A 19,060-nucleotide genomic window follows, 5' to 3' on the forward strand; every position below is an offset into this window, starting at 1 on the left:
ACTTGCAAGTAACAACTGAGTTTTACAAGCATGTATGGCATATAAATAAACACAGGGATCTTCTTCCGTTAAAACTAAACTTTTTCCGTTAGAACAATTAAACTCCTACTATGACTGTATTTTATTTTTTAAAAAAAACTAAAATTCGAACCCCAAGTTTTTTTAAGTTCAGAAATTCAGGCTAACTCGGCAAAATCTCTCTTTGGTTTAGGCCAGAACGTAGCTGCCCCACAGTCCATGTTTAGAACAAGAAATGCGCAGTCTGTAAAACTGTTACCTTTACCTAAGAGAAACCCGGCAAAAGCCGGTACTTTCCTCTAAACACTTCAGCGGCTCCACAACCGCAGCACTTGGTACAGGTGCGGTGCTACACTCGCCAGGCGAGCTGCCTTTGCGGGGCGGGCACAGGTGACACCTCAGCGGCACCGGGGGCCGTGCCCGCCAAGGGCGCGGGGCCGCCTCCCCCGGGCGTCCCGTGCGCCCCTCAGGGCCGGCAGCGCCAGAGACACGGCGGGGACAGGGAAATAGCCCCGGGCCGGGCCGGGAGCGGGGCAGGGAGTGCGGGAGCGGTGAGTGACGGGAGGCAGAGGGATCCCCGGAGCTCCTCCCGGGCAAGCCAAGAGGTCAGACCTGAGCGTTTGGAGCGAGCGCGCAGCTCCAGCATCTTCCAGCTCACGTCAGCCATGTGAGTCGCCGCCATGGCGGAGCGGTCCCGGGGCGCCGCGGCGCTGGCTGCGGGGCGCCGAGCGGGCCCTGCCTGGCTCCCGCCGTAAAGCGCTCGCGCAGGCTCCGCGCCGCTGCCGCAAACCGCGGCCGGCCCGCCCCGCGCTGCCGTCAGAGCGCGGGCGGGGCGAGGCCGAGCGCCATGGGGGCCCGCGGGCCGTGCCCGCCGCTGGCCCCGCTGCTGGTCCTGGCCCTGCTGGCCCTGGCAGGGCCCGTCAGCGCCCTGCAGAATGTGACCGCTCAGCTCTTCGGGCCCGAGGCCCGCGGGACCCTGGCGGCCTTCGGCGACTTCAACTCGGACAAGCAGACGGACCTGTTCGTGCTGCGCGGCGGTGAGCGCGGGGCCGGCGGCAGGCCTGGGGGCTCTGAGGGCACAGGGGGTGAGAGCCGGGCTCCTCAGGCCCTCACAGCGCAAGGGGGAAACAGCCCCGGTGCCGCCCGTGGGGGGCAGCGGGCCCGGGGCTGCCCGGCCGGGAGAGGAGATGGGTTCGCCGGTCCCCGCCATCCCTGGCCATCTCGGGGTTACCGGGTACTCGCTCTCGCCCCGGGCACCGCCTGGGTGCCCGGGGCTGCGGCACCGAGGGCCGGCTCGGTGTGCACAACGTTGTTGTTGTCAGGATGGAGCTGACACTTGCGTTGCTCCCCAGGTATTTCCTGTGTGGAGTACGGTATTCAGTTTGCACTAGAATGGTTCATATAGGGCGCATTTTTCTTTAAAGTTTAATTTATGGTTGTGAAATAATTTAGAGACTTCATCCTACAGCTAAAATGGTCACAAATTGTTGTTTTGTTCTTGCTTTCACAATAGTTTTGGAAACAAAGATGAACATTTCACAGATGTGGAGGAAAAGTTGCACTTTATCCTGCTTTGAACATTATGCTCTGTCAGGGTAGAGAAATTTGGTACAGCTGTCACCTACCACAAGTTTATCTTAAGGCTTCGGATATGGGGAGATTTCAAATCAGGGGTTATTTTCAGTGGTCAGTGTTACTTCCAGACATTAATCTTGGATTATTTTACTTTCTTGAAGCACATTAAGATAGTAAATTTATTCTCAGATTCACCTTTTTTATTCCTTCAATCTGAGAAATGTTTTTCTAAGTAGCTTTGGTAAAGCATGAATGACTTTCCCATCTAGTTGAGTTATTGAAATGCATGGCTCCCTGGAAATGCTCCACTGGCTCATCTACTGAAAAAATGGTCAGGTTTAAAATTAATGTCCATGATGAGAGATTTAATTTTAATTTTTTATCTTTCAGATGAGTGCATATAAAAATGTGAATAGTTATAAGTTTCAGAAATGAGACTCATGATTTCTTTGTGTCTCCCTAGCAGCTTGAGAAATCATTTTCCTGTGTGATACTTACTGTAAAAATCAGCTCAAAGTAATGTAGTTGAAAACATTACTTTTCATAGTTTAAGTCTTGATGAAAAGTAACTACAGAATACTCTCAAAACAAAAGGTATTGGTTCTAAATGTTGGGATAAAAGGCAGCCAATTGTAAACAGCATGAGGAAGTGAGCACTGGAGATGACACAAGACTCTGAGGAGCAGGGTCTGTAAAGCAGCCCAGTCCTAATAATGGTGACCCTTAATAAGGAAAAAGGGGGATGATGTCTTGGGTGTTTTGCTGAATATATTTTATTTTTCTGATCTTGCATTACTTCAATAGAATGAGAGTAATGTTCCATATGCTCAAATATATAAAAGAAAATCAGATTGTGCTCATACCTTTGTAAGAAATAGTAAACGTACTGAATGTAAGGGATAATCCAGATCCAGAAGTATCCCGTTGGCAAGACCAGTTCAGGTGGACCCTGAGTTTAGTCACATTTTGAAACTCAGAATATACAAATAAATGGAATTGTGCATACACTTACCTGTTTTGTGAGTCTATGCATGTAACAGGTCAGTGGGGAAGCTCATGCTAGTTGCTTGTTTCATGTACCAGCTTCTGGTTATGCTTGATGCCTCTGCTGGTAGTACAGGGCAGTGAGTGAACATTCCCCTGATCACCTGCTGCACTTCACTGGGGAATTTGGGAAACTTCTGTGGTATTTATTTCATATATACATACATATATATATGTGTGTGTGTGTGTGCGCATATACACAGATACTCTGCCTGAAGACCTCTAATCTACATAATTGTTGTTTGTATAGAAACTGTTCCTGTTTTTCACACCCAGCAATGCACCGGTTTTTTTCTTACTGGCCTCGTATATATACTATACTGAACAGTAATACAGAACTGCAAACAGCATCTAGGATTGGTTGTAGTGGCATAGTGACTCTGTTTTCTGGTCCTGTACTAATTTTTAATAGTTAATTTGTTTTGACAGCTGATGAGCACTGAGTTGAAATTTTTATGTCTCTATCTTTAATGACCAAAAGATCTCATTTCTCAGTGTTGTGTTGTTGTTGTAACTTGGAACCTGGTACGTGTAAACATTTATACATTTGCTTCTTCATCCTGGTCACTGCTTTACCAAAGAGCTGATAAAAAGGCAGGTGAGGGCCTGTGGTGTGAAATGGGAATTCCAGGTCCAGCTCCCAGGTGTGCTGTCCAAAGCTGAGGCAGCCCCAGCCCTGCCCCTTGCCTGTGCCAGGCCTTTCCCTCGCCAGGGATGTCTGCTGCAGCACAGGCGGCATTATTACTTTGCCAGGTGGGCCTGTGCTGGTCTCCCTGGCCTCTCCGGAAAGGCTCCTGTTCATTTACTCATTCGGTGGTGGATTCTCCTTCTCTTCAAGAGGTTTGTGGCAGGTGACTTTTGTTTCATAGTTAGGAGCCTTGTGTTCTCTGCTATTTCACAGCTGTAAACTCTGCCACAAAATAATTCTCTTAAAACGTACTCTACTAACTCAAGTTTGAAGCCTTAGATTTTCTGGTGCTACAGCTGGATTTACTGGAGAATTAAGGAAAGAAAAAAAATTACAGTTGTTGCACTGTGAGCTATGTTTTACTTACAGAGGTAAGTGCCTGTGTGTTGTAGTTTACTGACTGAAAGTATTATTTCATCATTGAGATTAAAGTTTGTCTTTTCTTCCCAGAATTTCAGTTATTTCTGCAACATAAAATAAGAGAATTTATTTTGATTGTCCCAAAGAATGAAATGATACTTGTACCATTGCATCTAAATGAGGAGACACTGCAGGGCACCAAGTAAATTCTGAGTTTCCTTTAAAGCGCTTTGGGCAGCTGATGTGGGAAAGCAGTATCAGATCTTGCTATGTGAGATACACTATTAAAAGAATTTGACTTAGCTTTTAAGCTTTAATTAGTTTTGTGGAACTGCTGCCTATTACTTTTCCATGTGTAATATTTCTTAATTCATTACAGAAAGTTTTAATTTAAGCAATGTGGTAAAAATAACAGAGAAAAAGTTCTAACACTAAACCTCCAAAGGAGATTTGTGATATTAGCATTCCTTTGAGATGCAACTGACTTTGTGTTGAAGAAGTGCTCCTTTTGCTTCCTTTTGGAAGAGGAGGAAGTAGTGGTATGAGATATCTTTCAAAGTTCTTGCTGCTGTGGGGAATGATCATTTGTGGCAGCGTTGTTTAAATATTGGGTTTGTATATAAGCCATTTCCAGTCTCCCTCTTTTGCTCATGGTCTTGCTTGCCTTGGCAGGAAATGAGTTGGTGATCTTTTTGGCTGACCAGAAGGAACCCTACTTTAAGCCCCGTGTTAAGCTACCTATGAAGTAAGTATGGACATTCAATGCTGCCACGGCCTGTTTTCCTTGAAAGTGCCTCTCTGCACTCAGTGGGAGCTGCCTGCAATATTCTGTGCTCTTGTTACCTCTTTGACTTGTTGTTCAGCTTGCCCTTACAGCTCTAGTTCTTTGACCAACTTCCTGATTAGTTTCCTGATACATTTTTGTTTTGTTCATCAGATGACAGAATCTGTGGAGATGAGCTGTGTCATCTGTGTTGTTAGCTAATAAGTGTGACTTCTCACCCCTTATGGAATATTTATGGTTTAGGTTTCGTCCTCAGATTAGTATTTAAAATACCCATATGTTGAAATATTTTTACAGTTGATTTGGAGCTTCAGGATTTTATTTCCTAGTGAAGCAAACTCTCATTCCATGGCATACATAGGTCTATGTGGTGGTTAGCTTTAGTATCAATCCCAAGACATGTTTTCAGGGAAATTCATCCATTTGCTGTAGTAACTAATGGAATCCAGGCAATATAATCTGATTTAGAATGGATATGAAAAATGGTGTTCTGGTATTTCTGTGGAGAGATCTGTTCCTTTCTCAAGTTTATATGTGGCCTCCAAAGAAACATCAGTTTTTAATAAATGTAAACCAGTCTGTTTATGTGCGTATATATTTGTCTAGCTTTAATATCCTGTAATGCTATTATGATTATTGCTTATCAATAATGCTTACCAATAGTATTATGTTTATTAAAAGTTAAATTGCTTTTATAGCTCAGCTTCATCTTCTCTATTCTATGTATTTTTATTTTTCCTTATTCCCTCCTGTCTTGGAAGGAACTGATTTGTTTAATGCATTAGAAATGATCTGCTTTTAATGCTTAATGTGAGCTGTGTTTGTGTGTGTAAAGCAGAGTCTGAGTAGGTAAGCAAATAAAAAAAGAGCAAACAAAGATAGGAAGGACTAGTAAAACCTGGCAGCAGGTAGCAGGAAATGGCATTTTCTTTTAAAAAAATCTACCTGTGCCTGACTCCTGCTGTTTAAACAGCTCCTATTGCTTTATGTTCTTGCTCTTGGAATGCCACCAAAAGATCCTGCTCACTGAAACACATTTTGGTTGACTGATTCTACAACAAATGTGAGGATTTAATGAAGTGTAAATAGCATTAACAAACAGTATATGGCTGAAGAATGCCTGATAGCTGAAGTTTAGAGTTAAAATGGCATTTTCCTTAGACAAAGCCTGTCAGGTGCCTGATTTTGAGATACTTTTGCAATAGATGAGTACTTCATCATAAACTAGGTTGTTGAAGAATAAGATTGTATTGGACCAACTAATAATAATTGGGCATGCCTTTGACCACACAAATGCTTTTCTCATGCACTTCTTTTTACAATTATTTACGTGTGGGGGCTTTTTTTTAATTCCAGGTCTCTCGGTGTCACCATAACCAGTGTAGTTCCTGGAGATTATGATGGAGATTCCCAAATGGATGTCCTCCTCACTACCCAGGCCCCAAGTCATGGCAAAGATGAACTTTCAGTGTTTATTTTCTGGGGACACAACCAAACATTAGGTGAGTTGCTGAGACTGGTTCTTAATAAGATTGTCAGACTTCTTAATTCAAAGAATTGTCAAGAAGTTATAACTCATTTTTACAGTGTAATGATTGTTTTTACAACTAAAATACGGATTAGCAGCTATTCAGCTTCACACCCATATATTATCATGCCATTAAACTGTGTTCAATAATTAATGAAAGAGAACAATGCTTGCAGTATATTATGCAACAGATATAACCAAACATTATTCTAATTTGGCAGTACCTATTAACTGAAGAGCTGCTTCTCATGGCTTCCCCATCATGCATGGCAGCTTCACAAAGACTATCTCAAAAGATTTATCTTCAGTTTAAAATGCACAGGGAACCTGGTATGAACTTTAGTGCATCAACTTTCAAAATAGCATACCTCAACCTACCAGCAGTAATATTATATTTATGTTAAATGACACTCTTTAAAGATAGTGACACACTAAAGTGGGTACTTGAAGAAAGGTTTCTAGGGTCTCTGTTGCTGAAAGTTTTCAAGACCTTAGAATTAAGTTTTCAGGAGTCTCTTAGCCGTGTTCAAGGTATAGCTGATTCTGTCTTTAGGTGGAGTCATGGATTGTGTGAACTCTTGGGGTCTCTTCTGTTTTCTGTTGACTTCGCTAGGAAAGGGTTTGGGGAAGAATTTAGGATTTGAGGGATGTCTCTGTGGGTAATGGAAGTGTGACAAGCAAGTCAGTAGGAGGGGACTGCTGTATGAAATGGGGAAATCATAAAGAGAAACAGTGTGGAGAGAGGAGGGAAATGGAATAATCTGGCAAGGAGTTTGGATTACAAGTAAAAGTGAAGTCTAAGGTGATAACCTGATTGGAATTTAATCCTCACTTCCCATTTAGAAAGTATACCTTTGTTGATTATTTCAAATACTCAGTGTTTATAAGAATGTTTTTTACGGGGACAAAACCTTAAACAGAAGTCTAACATAAAATGTTAAACTTCTAGCCTATCTTCCTCCCAACTCTTTCAGTTTTCCTGTATCTGTGATTGCAGTCCAACACAGAAATAGATTTCACGAAGATCTATTTAGAATAATTTGGTCAGAAGTTTAGTGGAGCCTTCAGTATTTTAATTGCAGCTCACCTTTCCTGCAAAATCTCCAGAAGCTATTTAGTTCTTTATATTAAGTGGTGGCTTTTTTTTTTTAATTGTGAAACTGGTTGTTTTAAATGAATAGAAGAATTATGTCTTAGTTGAAAATGCAAATGTCAGAATACATTGGTAACTGAGTCAAGTTAATGTTTTCTGTTTTCAGATCTTAACCATAAAACTATGTTAAATAAGACTTTTCATGATGAGCCTCTAGTAATGGAGTAAGTATGACCTACTTTCTTAGAAAACCACATTTATAGTGGTGACTAAGAGCAACTTAAATATATTTTAATGCTAAAATTTGAAACACATGCTCTTTATCTTTTAAGAACAGGGTGGTTTGTGTAATGTCAGCTGGTCTAACAAAAGCTGATGAACCAAAATAGTTATCTTTACAATTCTTGTATATTATCTTGGCAATAGTAACTACATGATCTTTTAATTTCTTTCATTGCAGTACTCTTGAGTATTCAGAAAAAAAAGCCATTCATTTCTCAGTGAATTTTGTAGAGCAAAAACCTTAATGGCTTACCAAAATGAGCAAATATCCCTTTCAGGGTGTTCTTGCCTGTGTGTGAAATGCTGAACAAAAGTGGAGGGGAAGTAGATCTGGAAAGCCAAAGCACAGGCAGAGTGTGAAACACTGTTAGACCTTTCCTGCTACCAGCAGCTGAGACACAAGCCAAAATTCAGAGCGGACTCACAGCTGAGAGTTCTTCAGGGCTCGGTGGGAAAATATACAAGTACAGATTAGTTTAAGAGCAGGTGGCTTGAACTCCTGTAGTGGCTGAGGTGGTGCTGACATTGTGTTCCATTTTCAGCTTTAATGGAGACTTGATTCCTGATGTGTTTGGTGTCACGAGTGACTCGAACAAGCCGCAGATCCTGCTAGGCGGGTAAGCTGAGGGCTCGAGGGTCAGCGTGGCTTCAGTAACTTGGGCATTGTGCATCCACTTCCCATTAAAGTGTAGCATTTATGTTTAACTCTTCTGTGCAGATGAGTCTTCTTTCTGTCCGTGTCAAACATTCAGTGACACACTTCATCTGATCTTTAAAGTGTTATTTTATAGGTCAAGTAGACATTCCATGATGGCTGAGAAAACGGAGCCACTGATAATAGACATCAGAAATAGGAACAATTGGTTCCAAGAACTTATAGTGTCATTTGCTTAGTACACTTTTGATATTCAGTATTATAATCTGTGTTACAGAACTTGTGTGGTACAAAAGCGGCTTTCAGGTTGATGATGCGAGAACTACTGAAACAGATCTTCTAGTTAAAGGGATGGCAGAAAAAAAATCTGAAAGTGTTTGGGGCAAACTTAAAAAAATAACACTCTCATCTGTCTGAGAAATCATTTGTAATGGGAAGATTGGACCATTGGAAATCAAAAGTACAGGAAGTGCAGGATGTAAGGGCATTAAACAATATATATCAAGGAAAATATAGGGGAAGAGATTTATGCAGTGACATAAAGCAGAGATGACTAAGTAACAATGCAAGTATGCATACAAGTGATGTCTGTATCACGTCCTTTGTTAAGGAGTGCCTCAGGCCATTCTTAGGCAGATAGAAGTTGACTGAAGCCTTATGAGATAAAATTGCAGCAAAGGGGACTGAGTTTCATTATTAAACTTTCTGCTAGCCCTGAAATTTCTAGAATGGGACCAGTTATCAAATACTGGAGTAAAAATAATGGCATACTTAAATGCTTAACAAGGATTGTGCAAAGGATTGTTTTTAACTGTTTTGGATATGAATGCTGAAATCAAAGCATAACAAAAGATTGTGTCTCTACTGCCTCAGAAGAACCAGTCTGTTACCAAAAAATATACAGTAGCAATGTCTCTAGTATTGGGCAGGATGCCAAAGAACTTTTCATCTGTCCTTTTAAAATAAAAAAAGCCCTATACTTGTAGTTCCTAACTGGCTCTTTTCCTTTCCTAGGATAAATAACATTTGAGTGTGTCAGTGGAAGCTATGCCCTTCTTGGCAGTGTGGTTTTGTTCATTAATCCCAACTTGAATTGTATCACCATATTTGTACTGATGGCTTATGAAACAGATTTCAGATTCACAAGGATGTTTCTGAACACTTTGCAATGATTATATGTAAAATAGATAGTATGCGCTTATGAAGAAATGGAAAAGTGGGAAAGATTTGTTTCATTTTGTTGAAATTATTCAGGAACTTTAAGATACAAATAAACTTACTTATCATATCTCAAAATAAGACTGAGTGCTATAGGTAATAGCATAAGCCATGTCTTGTTCATGGAAAACAGCTTTTTGTTATCTGCTTAGAAAAGCACTTTTCTATTTTAATCCAAAATGTTTCAAGATTTATTCTAGAGGTGTATGGCTAACTTCATTGGCAGTCTTCAAGACTGAGTACATAGAAAAACCTAGAGAAAATACTTAATTATTTCTTTACAATTATGTGATGCATTTTAACATTTCTAAGACTTAGTTATGATCTCTGGAAAGTAATCAAAATATTGTTTATTTTCTTACCATGAAATTAATCAAGGAAGATAAAGACTTCAATAATATGTATGTAGAATCACTGGAATAAATAAAGTAGTTCCCAGCTAGTACTAGTAATATTTCTGCTGCTGTTGTATAGTGCACATTGAGATTTTCCTGGGTGCTTTAGTTAAGGGTTCTGAAAGTCACATATCTGATGATTCAGCCACTGGAACTTTTGAAGGATTTGTTGCACTGCAAATCACTCCTAATAGGGAGGTTTGCTGGAAGTTCAGCCAGTTTTAGAACAGAAGCCAGCAGGGCATATGTATTTATAAATAAATAAATAAATAAAAACATCACCTGCTTGGGAAATTACATAATTAGCTAGTAGTCCATCATAATGTGAAAGTTTAATTCATGTGTTGATTTTTAGGTGAGCTGAAATAAAATGTATTTCCATGCAGCAGGCATGAGCTGCTCTAACAGCATGTGCTCCCTTTCTGCTCATATTTATTAATCAGAAAGTAGATTCCAGCAGTACTTGCAGAAATAAAGCTGCTGGAAGAGACTGGGAAGGACAGGGATCAGTGTCTCAGGATTTGCAGTACAGTTGGAGCCTTGGCACTAGCTATAACTTTGTGGGTAGTGACACTGTTCTGTGCAAAAGAAGTTGCTTTAGAAAATTAATAAAATAGAACTGAAGCCCTGTGCTATGAATCATCCTTCACAGAACCTTGCAAGCAATTACTGGAGTTACTTAGTATATTGTAAACTCAGTAGGAATTTTATCTTAGCATTGGGAGAACAAGCTTTCTATCCCATTTTATTTAAAGTTTCACTGTTTTTTGAATCTATATTAACATGATTAACATCCTTACACAGTGATAAAACGTATTTTTATTCTTGTCTGTAGGAACTTGTCATGGCATCCTGCACTGGAAACTCAAAGTAAAATGTATATACCACACTCTCATGCCTTTATAGATTTAAATAATGATTTCACTGCTGGTAAGTCATAGAAGTGTTAAATACCATCCTAAAAATAATTATCACTAAGTGTCAATGTCATGTGTTGCAACTTATTTCAGTAATTATATGATTGCTATGTCTGATTTGGGTTTTTTTTAATTACTTAATGTCTACAATTTGAAAATTCTGGGTTTTAAAAAACCAACTTTTAAAATAAATATCCTAATAGCAATTTCTACTTCTTGATGGTAATCATAACTACTGCTTGTTCTGAATGATGCTGTGTTCACCCTTAAAGTGTTGTTTCCTGCTCTTCACAATGCTGTGCTGTAGTATTCATGACAACTGCATCAGGGCTGGAGTTTTTCATCATGAGTCTGCAAATAGTTAGGTAGTCTGATTCAACAGAATGTTTTTAAGACTGGACTTAAAATTTTTTTTCTGGATTTCATTATGACTTCATTCTATTTTGTTGTATAGAACTGTGTTCTTCCTTTATTTTGTTAGGGGTATTTTGTCAATGCAATTCAGTTACCATGATGAATCTATTTATCACTTACATACCTGGCTCATATTTCTAAGCACATTTAAATATTGTGATAAACTTAATTTCTTCACGCACTAAATTAATTCTGAAGTGCTTTATCTTCTGCTAGATGTGCAATGTACATCAATTCATATATGGTAATTTTGGAAAGAGAGCTTATCTTTTTCCGGTTTAGTTGCATGGGAATGAGAGAGGAAGGAGTCCATAAATTTAATTAAGATGATTATAAATGTTGGGGATTAAGTTAATTGCTTTAGCATGCAGTCAAACTTTAATATTCAGTTCTGGCACATTGCTATGTGAAGCTGTCAAGTGGAAATTCCAACTGGAAAATTAAATATATGGTTGCTTACCATAATCAGTGTCATGTAATAACCAGTTCTAACACACTTAGCTCTAGAAGCTTTTTGGAATTTTGTTTTAGCAGCATAGAGGAGGATTCCTGGTAGCATTTTAAGTTGAGTACATTGAAATCTAAACTCAGAGGTGAGTGAAGGTAAGAAGATTCTTACATTGATCAGTCACAGATTGATCAATTTTTCAAGGTTTTGACAACTGCCAGACTAAAGAATGTTCCAAGAGTTCTAGTTAGTGCTGCTGCTATGTGGAAGCGCCTCTATTAAATAGAAATGAGAGTCAGGATCTTTGTGTGGGTAGTGCTGGGAGCTTTTATAGATTCACATCTATTTTTATATCTCAAGATGTGAGTAGAAGCTCCTGTGAAGCTCTTCCCATAAAGATCCTGACTTTTATTTGCTTGCAGCAGCAAGGCTGTGACACCTCGGGCTCGGGTACTATGTTAGGGTGTTATGTTTAGTGCTGCGGGAAGTGTTATGTTACAGAAACCAGGGGAAAATTGTAAGGAAAATCATTCATTTTGACAAGAAAACTGGAGAAAATATTACAGTGTTATTATTTTTTAAAATAATGTTTTACTTCTAAGGTGGGAATGATATTTTTTTTTTACTGTCCCTATGAAGATGGTACTAACTGGGAATAAGACATATGTTGCTGAAAAATAGTACCAGTATATCTGATATTTCATGACTGATGTGTTTTTCCAAGAGTGCTTCCTGCCAAAATGAAAAGTCACCAGTTGTCTAGTCCTGCCTGCACATTTATGCCAGTTCCCTGACATCAGGTCTTGTAACTGCTTGGAACTGGGGCTGCTGAGGAGCACAGTTCATTGTCACTGAAATTATTAAGTTGATCCAAGTCACCATGCAGGACTGTCAGAGCCAGTGTAAGCACAGGGAAAAGGTTAACTCCTCTTTCAGTAGCAGCAGTTGTAGGCTGCCTTTAACCAAGCATGAAATTGTACCTCGAGTCTCACTGTGCCTCTTCCAGAAAATACCTGTGCAGTGTTCTCATCACGTCTGCTCTAATTTGTGTGTCTGTACAGAGCTGGGCAAGTGACTCACAGGTAGTCATCAAAGTAGTCAGGGGATAAAAAGGAGGGGAAAAAAGGGCAAAACAACAAAAGCTGTAAGTGTGTGCAGTACTGGTGGGATTGCGGTGGGAGATGCACTCGGGCAAGCAGGGCAGAGGCAGCGCTGGGTTACCAGAGTGTTTCTCCGTGGAGCCTGGCACTGCTTGGCTCCCGTGAGCTGGTGAGGAGGAGAGCACTCCTGTGACTCAGTGTTCACCCACACAGCCATTCTTCAGTGGGAACAAAGCCTCATTAAGAACAGGGCCTGGTGCACATTAGAATTGTATTAATTAAAAGGGGGAGGCATTGACAAGATGCAGGGGAATAATCTGCCTGCTGAAATCATGTGGCCCAAAACACTTAATAATCATGGGATTTGATGCTGCTGTGGGACTTTTGGACTGAAATACTCAGGCTGTTTACTCACAGGCAATGCTGCTATTAATGATTATAAGGATATAATTGCATCTAAAATGGATGCAGTGATTTTTGTTTACAAATAGATCACCGGGACATGCCATTTTACTTGTTCTTCGTGGGGTTTTTTGCAGGTATTTTTAAAGGTTTTTTAAAAATATTCTGCAATATTTTGGGGCTCTTTGTATTCTGTAACAGATGCAGCCAATTTGATGATTTTTAGCTGGGCTATTTCTGGCAGCTCTATCATTATAAACAGCTTAGGAGATTTAAAGTGTGCTTGACATAAAAAAAAAATCCTCTCTGGGCTGAGAAGCTTTTTGCTAGTTTATTGCCTAACCCGTTTTCAACCTGCTGATATTAAACACTCAGAACAGAGCTTTTAATTGCCACACTTCTCATGCTCTGGGTGAAATGAAGTTGAATTGTTATGATTTCATTATACGAGAACTTGCTCATAAAGATGCATTTAATCCCTAACAGTGCTTCATGAAAGGCTAACAGTGTAAGGATTTTATAATCCAAAAATCCTCTAACCACAACAAAGATAATACTAATCTTACTTGGTGAGAGATAAACTGGGCTGTTGCAGAGAGTAATGCTGCTGCTGTTTTTAAAGAAAGCATCCTCATGCAGAAGTCTCAGCTCCCTATAATTATTAATTCAGTAAGGAATTTTAGGCAATGAATTTCTTAAAAACCAAAAATTTGCAGTATAAAATCTTTACCAAAGGGTCTGTCTGTGCTTAATGGATAAACTAAATACCAAACTTTCAAGTGTCTTTTGCATGCATACCAAGCATGCATTGCTCCAGGGAGGAATATCTGCTTCATAGAGTGGCTGAGCTGGGAAGGGGCTGGAAATGGGCTGGTCAAGCAGCCTCCCATCACTATCACTGTTGGTACATGCACTGGGGCTGCAAGGTCAGGGGCAAATGTGGTGGCCCTCATTAGAGCAGGGCTGTTGGGTTTTTAGTAATTCATACTCACACTTGTCATTAGCTCTTTTTCACAACTAGCTTAAGAAAATAATCTTGAAGCTAATAATAACAGACTTGTCTGAACAGATTAGCATCAGGTGTATTTTATAAAGCTAGCAGTCCAGGTGAGCATTTCTAAAGCAGGATCCTCAAGTAAGAGGCCTGTCTTAAAAATGTTGCAGTTGAAATTTTTAGGATAGTGGTTACTTTGCTGTGTCATTTTATTTTTCTAATTAGACAACTTTGTTACTTTCATTGTAAACATCCTAAAATGTCAGATGTTCACTTAAGGCTAATGCTGTCTTTCTAAACTTGGGGGGGAAAAAACCAGGATTATTAAACCATAAACTTGTTTGCATTCAGAGATACAAGTCTTCTACCAAGAAGTCAGGCCCTACAAGCACTTTGAAAGTGCTCAAATGCATGAGACAAATTGCCTTGGACTGTGAATCCCACTGTAACTTCATACTGTATGTCTGTCAGTGTATCCTTGAATGCTGTGAAAAATAGCTGATGTATTAAATACTCTGTGTCACTTGCTTCTGTGATTCTACAGTTAAAAAGTGCTGGTTTTACAAATGATCTCGTGTTGAACACTAGCACGTGGTGTGTATAATTGGAGATATTTCTGGAGCTGTTTTTATAAAATGAAAGAAAAATCATAAATTTGGGTTTGGGAAAACTAAAGTGGAAAAATCATTAGTCAGAAACAGCTTGCTATAAGCTAATTGCTAGTCTCTTTACTGATTTCTGGTGGTTAATTTTCTTATGTTGTTTTGCTTTGGGAATTTAGAAACCTAATGTACCAGAACGTTCACAATGTGTTTTCTTTTTGATTCCCACTTAGTTTAAATGTATAAACGTAGATCATTTTCTTCTTGAAAACCAATCGCTCAAATCACAGCTGATACTTCTGTTGTAGTCATTTAAACCTGGATTCTGAAAATAATGTAATGCTCAATGTCAGATTCTCTGGTCAAATTTTCAGTGAGCTTCATCTTTGTGGAAGCTGGTAGTCTCTCTGCAGCTCATATTACCACCAGAGCTGATTTTCTGCAGTCAATTTGCATTTATTCACTATTAAAATAGCTGGAAAATAAAGTATCTGGTGGCATTTTAAAACTTGCTTGGGGTGTGGGGGTTGTGTGTATATATTTGAAATCAAGTTGTTCTCTCTAGTTCTGCCTTCTCCCTTACATTTCTCACAGAACAAATATTGAGTAAAGCCATGTCACTGTGTCATTCCTTCAACAGGTACAATTTTTTAAATTTCTTAACTGTTCTAGCTCTTATAGCAGAACTTACCTTGGAGTTTACAGCAAGTAATGGAGGCAAAAAATGTATCGTAAAAGATAGGATATATTTCAGAAGACTCAAGTCTGTAAAGTTTTGTTTGTTTTTCATTAGTTCTACTCTTTATATATTTGTTATCTCTAACTACAAATGCTCAGGGTGATAATGATCTCCTGTCACCCCCATTCCTCCACTTGCTCCTTCCCAGTGTTCAATGCCACAAGAAGTTCCAGCTCACAAAATCAAACCAGAGCTGGAATTAGCTGCATCTCTTCCCGCTGCTCGGACTGGCCTGCTTTTGCCAATTCTCTTACTCAGAGCTTTCCTTACTGAGAGGACCAAAGGATGGGTAGAGATCATTAGATAAAAGAAGGAGCTTTAGGTTTAACTTCTTTCTCCTAATCTAAAGGAGACTGTAATCTCTGCTATTTGCTTAGCAGTTTTAACTTTAAAATTGCCATTATGAAGCATCTTGAAAGCTATTCCTTTTGCAATTTTTAATTGTATACTGATATAGTTATATATACTGAAGAGTTATATTATATTTTTATGGGAATCAATAACTTAATACAGGTGAGAAGTAAATTGGTTTTGCCCCAAATAGCATTTTGTTGAGAAAACATAATGTGAAAATGGGTTCTGAAAGCACCCTTGAGGGTCATCATTTTCAGTTCCTTGAAACAATGTTGCTGCCCATATTCTGAAAATAAAGAGCATTTTCTGACTGAAAGCTCATGTTTGAAGTGTTAACAACGAAAAGGATAGTCCCACCTGCTCTCTGTATTCAGCAGCATAAATCTAATTTAAAATTCTGCAGTTAAGCAGAGCTTTTCAATTAATACATAGGCATTCCTTCTACAGTAATTTTAATAATGCAAGGGATTGTAGTGCTTAGTTATGTTGTTTATCATTGTTTATCATCTGTTTTACTAAATAGTTCCAGTAAACGTGTAATGAATTTTGAAAGAGCCATTTGAAAAGAATAAAGTCACAATCTCTTATAAGCACATTTCTTAAAAGTTCACCAAGACAAATTAGCTTGTTTGGAACATACGTTTTGCTTAAGTTTTTTAGTGGAGGAATTTTTGCTTAAGTTTGCTTCAGTTTTTCAGTGCAGGAAGTTACTGTTCCATTTAATTAGCACCAAACATTCACATAGATGTATTCCATTTGCTCTAGGACAGTACTAATGCCAGCTTGATGTATCTGAATACCACATATAGAGGGTTTCTTTGCCTGAATGAAAAACTTAGGAACAGAAGCATGAAATTTGTAAGATTTTATTTTCTATTTCCATGTAATAAATATAAAACTCAGTGTATCCAACTTTCTTTAAAAATTAGGTTTGTGCATACTAGATGTATTGTACAACTAAAATTATGTAGTTACAACTAAAAAATGCAAATTATGTTTGGTTTTAAATATTTTTTTTTCCTACTGGTGTTCAGTCTGTAATGTAAGTAGAGGGAAGTTATCTTTTATTTGTGCTTGGGTTTTAGGGCATTTAATGATTTTAATAAGTTGTTACATTACCATTCTGTCAACACACTGCAAAGCAGAGATTTTTAAGTCACATTATTTACATATAGATAAAGCAGGCACATTCATCTCCAGAAGTAACTCCTGGTTAGAGAACATGCACAGACATCCCTGTTCTTCCACATCGATGAAAGCAGTTTTAGGCGTGTTTGGAGTGTACACATAAAAGTTCTCATTGGGTACTGCCTTGTCCATGGTGATAGTGTTTATAATAAGGGCACTTTCTCCCCCTCCTTTATCAACTTAAACTTCTGAAGTAAATGTGAAATCAAGCAGTAACTTAATGTTGCTCGTACCCTGGTGGCTTCTCAAGACAGTCAGAGGCTGAGGGGTTTTATTCTGAAATAAAGCCCTCTGACATTAAACAGAAAGGTCAAATCAGTCATTAGTGAAATGAATGCTTCATCTAAAAATAGCAGCATTTTTATAACAACTCAAAAGTGACAGAAAATAACAAGGGTAATCAGAAGTGAACTTGGAGCAGGTTCTGTATTAGTTAGGTTTTATTGCAATTTCTAGTTCTAGTAAGTAAAATCAGTGGAAGTAGGGTAAGACTGTAATACGCTATGTTTTATTTACTGTTGATTAAAAGATTCATTGAAACTAGCCAGCTTGAAACAGGTTTCAGAAATATCTACTGGGGCACTGTTGTTGCTGTTTTCCTTATGAGCTCCTGCTGCCTTTCTCAGCCAGGCATCAACAGAGGCCGTGCCATAGCCAGGAATTATGGAATCCTTCCTTTCCATTGTGCCTCTGGACTATGGCCAGTGTTTGGGTGTTCAGCTGAGAGCAGGGGGCCAAAGACAGAGGTGGGTGCACAGGAAGGAGGAGAATAAAGGAGGTGGGCAAGAAATCCAGGCTAAGGGAAGGGAATTTAGTTGATGATGAGGAGAAAACCCTGGATGAATTTCTGTAAAAAGAGGATGTTCATTTCAGATGGGCTTGAAGTTCTTAGAGGAGGACTGGCCTAATGGTGTGTGGAATAAGGGAAGTATAGCTGCAGAAGGCTGGGTTGATAGGAGTCTAGGACCAGCTGTGAGAAAAACCATGGGATATGGATCAGAGCTGGGCCTTGGGCCTGCTGTTGGGTATAGAGGTGGGTGGTTGGAAACTGCCTATATGATTATTTCTGCAGCAAAAAGATTTGCAGGAGTAGAAATGCTTTCATGTTTAAGGTGTTCAAATGCTGTCCTGCATTTTAATCTGTCTTTTTTATGGATTTCCTTTGTGATGACTGATAAGCTGTTGCAATTATCACAGAAGAGTTTGGGTTAGGAGGTCTCTTAAATCTCATCCTGTTCCAACCCCCTGCCTTGGGCAGAGACACCTTCCATTATCCCAGGTTGCTCCAAGCCCTGTGCGGCTTGGCCTTGGACCCTTCCAGGGAAGGGGCAGCCACAGCTTCCCTGGGCAACCTGGGCTAGGCCTCGCAACCCAGACAGGAAAGAATTTCTTCCTTATTTCTAACCTAAACCTGTTCTCTTTCAGCCTAAGGCCATTCCCCCTCGCCCTATCTCTGTATGTCCTTGTCCAAAGCCCCTCTCCTCTTTATGTCCCAGATGGGGCTCAAGGTTTCTCCTCCAGACTGAGCAGCTCCAGCTCCCAGCCCATCTCCACAGGAGACTTGCTCCTGCCCTTGGATCAGTTTGGTTGCCCTTCTCCAGGCGCTGGATTCTCAGCAACTGCTTATCTTCAGTGCAGGTTTCTGGTTCCCAAGCCCCATGGCACAAATGCCATGCTCTTGCTGCCCGAGATGGGCCACTGTGGACAGTATTAGTTAGATACATTGCACAAACACTGCCAGAAATGTAACTTGCTCAAGATGGGATGTGCTGTGTTCAAATTACAGTTTTAGTATTTGTGGCTGTGTCTGGGGTGACTCGGACATTGATACAGGATAGTTCTAAATACACTAAGAAAACTCAGTGCAGTCTAGCCAGTCAAGTTTTATGTTGCTTTTCTGAGAGATTTTTCAGTCTTCAGTGGGCCATATGTTGATGGTCAAAATTCCCTGATCCTATCAAATAAAGATGGATGGAAGTGCTGTGGTTCCTCTGTAACAAGCTTTAGATTATTGGAGCTAGGAGCACAGTACTTGAATATCTTCCCTTTAACAGGCAGAAACATGTATTCTAATAATCTCTTTCCTTTTTTTTTGGTAAGAATGAATGTTGAATTCAGTAGTTATATTTTTATATATATATATATATATATGTTAACTGGTGATCTGGTGTAGTAGAGCTTGGATAGCACCATCTTATTACTAAGCCAGTTAAATTAAATAATGTCCAAATTCACTCACCAGGCTACTTTTTAGCGTAGGTT

General features: G+C 39.5%; 2 protein-coding genes across 5 annotated transcripts in view; one reads left to right on the forward strand and one right to left on the reverse strand.

Annotated features, from left to right (window-relative positions):
* PHKB (phosphorylase kinase regulatory subunit beta) overlaps positions 1-762 on the reverse strand; it is a 69,923-nt gene extending 69,161 nt beyond the window's left edge. For 2 of the 4 annotated variants that reach the window (XM_015639907.1, XM_015639908.1), the window contains exon 1: positions 631-762. In XM_015639907.1, the coding sequence (XP_015495393.1) occupies positions 631-700 (70 nt within the window). In that variant the 5' untranslated portion in view covers positions 701-762. The remainder of the gene's footprint in view (positions 1-630) is intronic. The other 2 variants (XM_015639902.2, XM_015639910.2) reach the window with 2 other exon arrangements.
* Positions 763-838: 76 nt separating this feature from the next.
* ITFG1 (integrin alpha FG-GAP repeat containing 1) overlaps positions 839-19,060 on the forward strand; it is a 72,914-nt gene continuing 54,692 nt past the window's right edge. The window contains exons 1-6 of the mRNA XM_015639713.3: positions 839-1,055; positions 4,358-4,430; positions 5,826-5,971; positions 7,257-7,314; positions 7,915-7,989; positions 10,476-10,570. Coding sequence (XP_015495199.1) covers positions 866-1,055; positions 4,358-4,430; positions 5,826-5,971; positions 7,257-7,314; positions 7,915-7,989; positions 10,476-10,570 — 637 coding nt within the window. The 5' untranslated portion in view covers positions 839-865. The remainder of the gene's footprint in view (positions 1,056-4,357; positions 4,431-5,825; positions 5,972-7,256; positions 7,315-7,914; positions 7,990-10,475; positions 10,571-19,060) is intronic.

Source organism: Parus major, chromosome 11 (genome assembly GCF_001522545.3).
Source record: "Parus major isolate Abel chromosome 11, Parus_major1.1, whole genome shotgun sequence".
NCBI lineage: Eukaryota > Metazoa > Chordata > Aves > Passeriformes > Paridae > Parus > Parus major.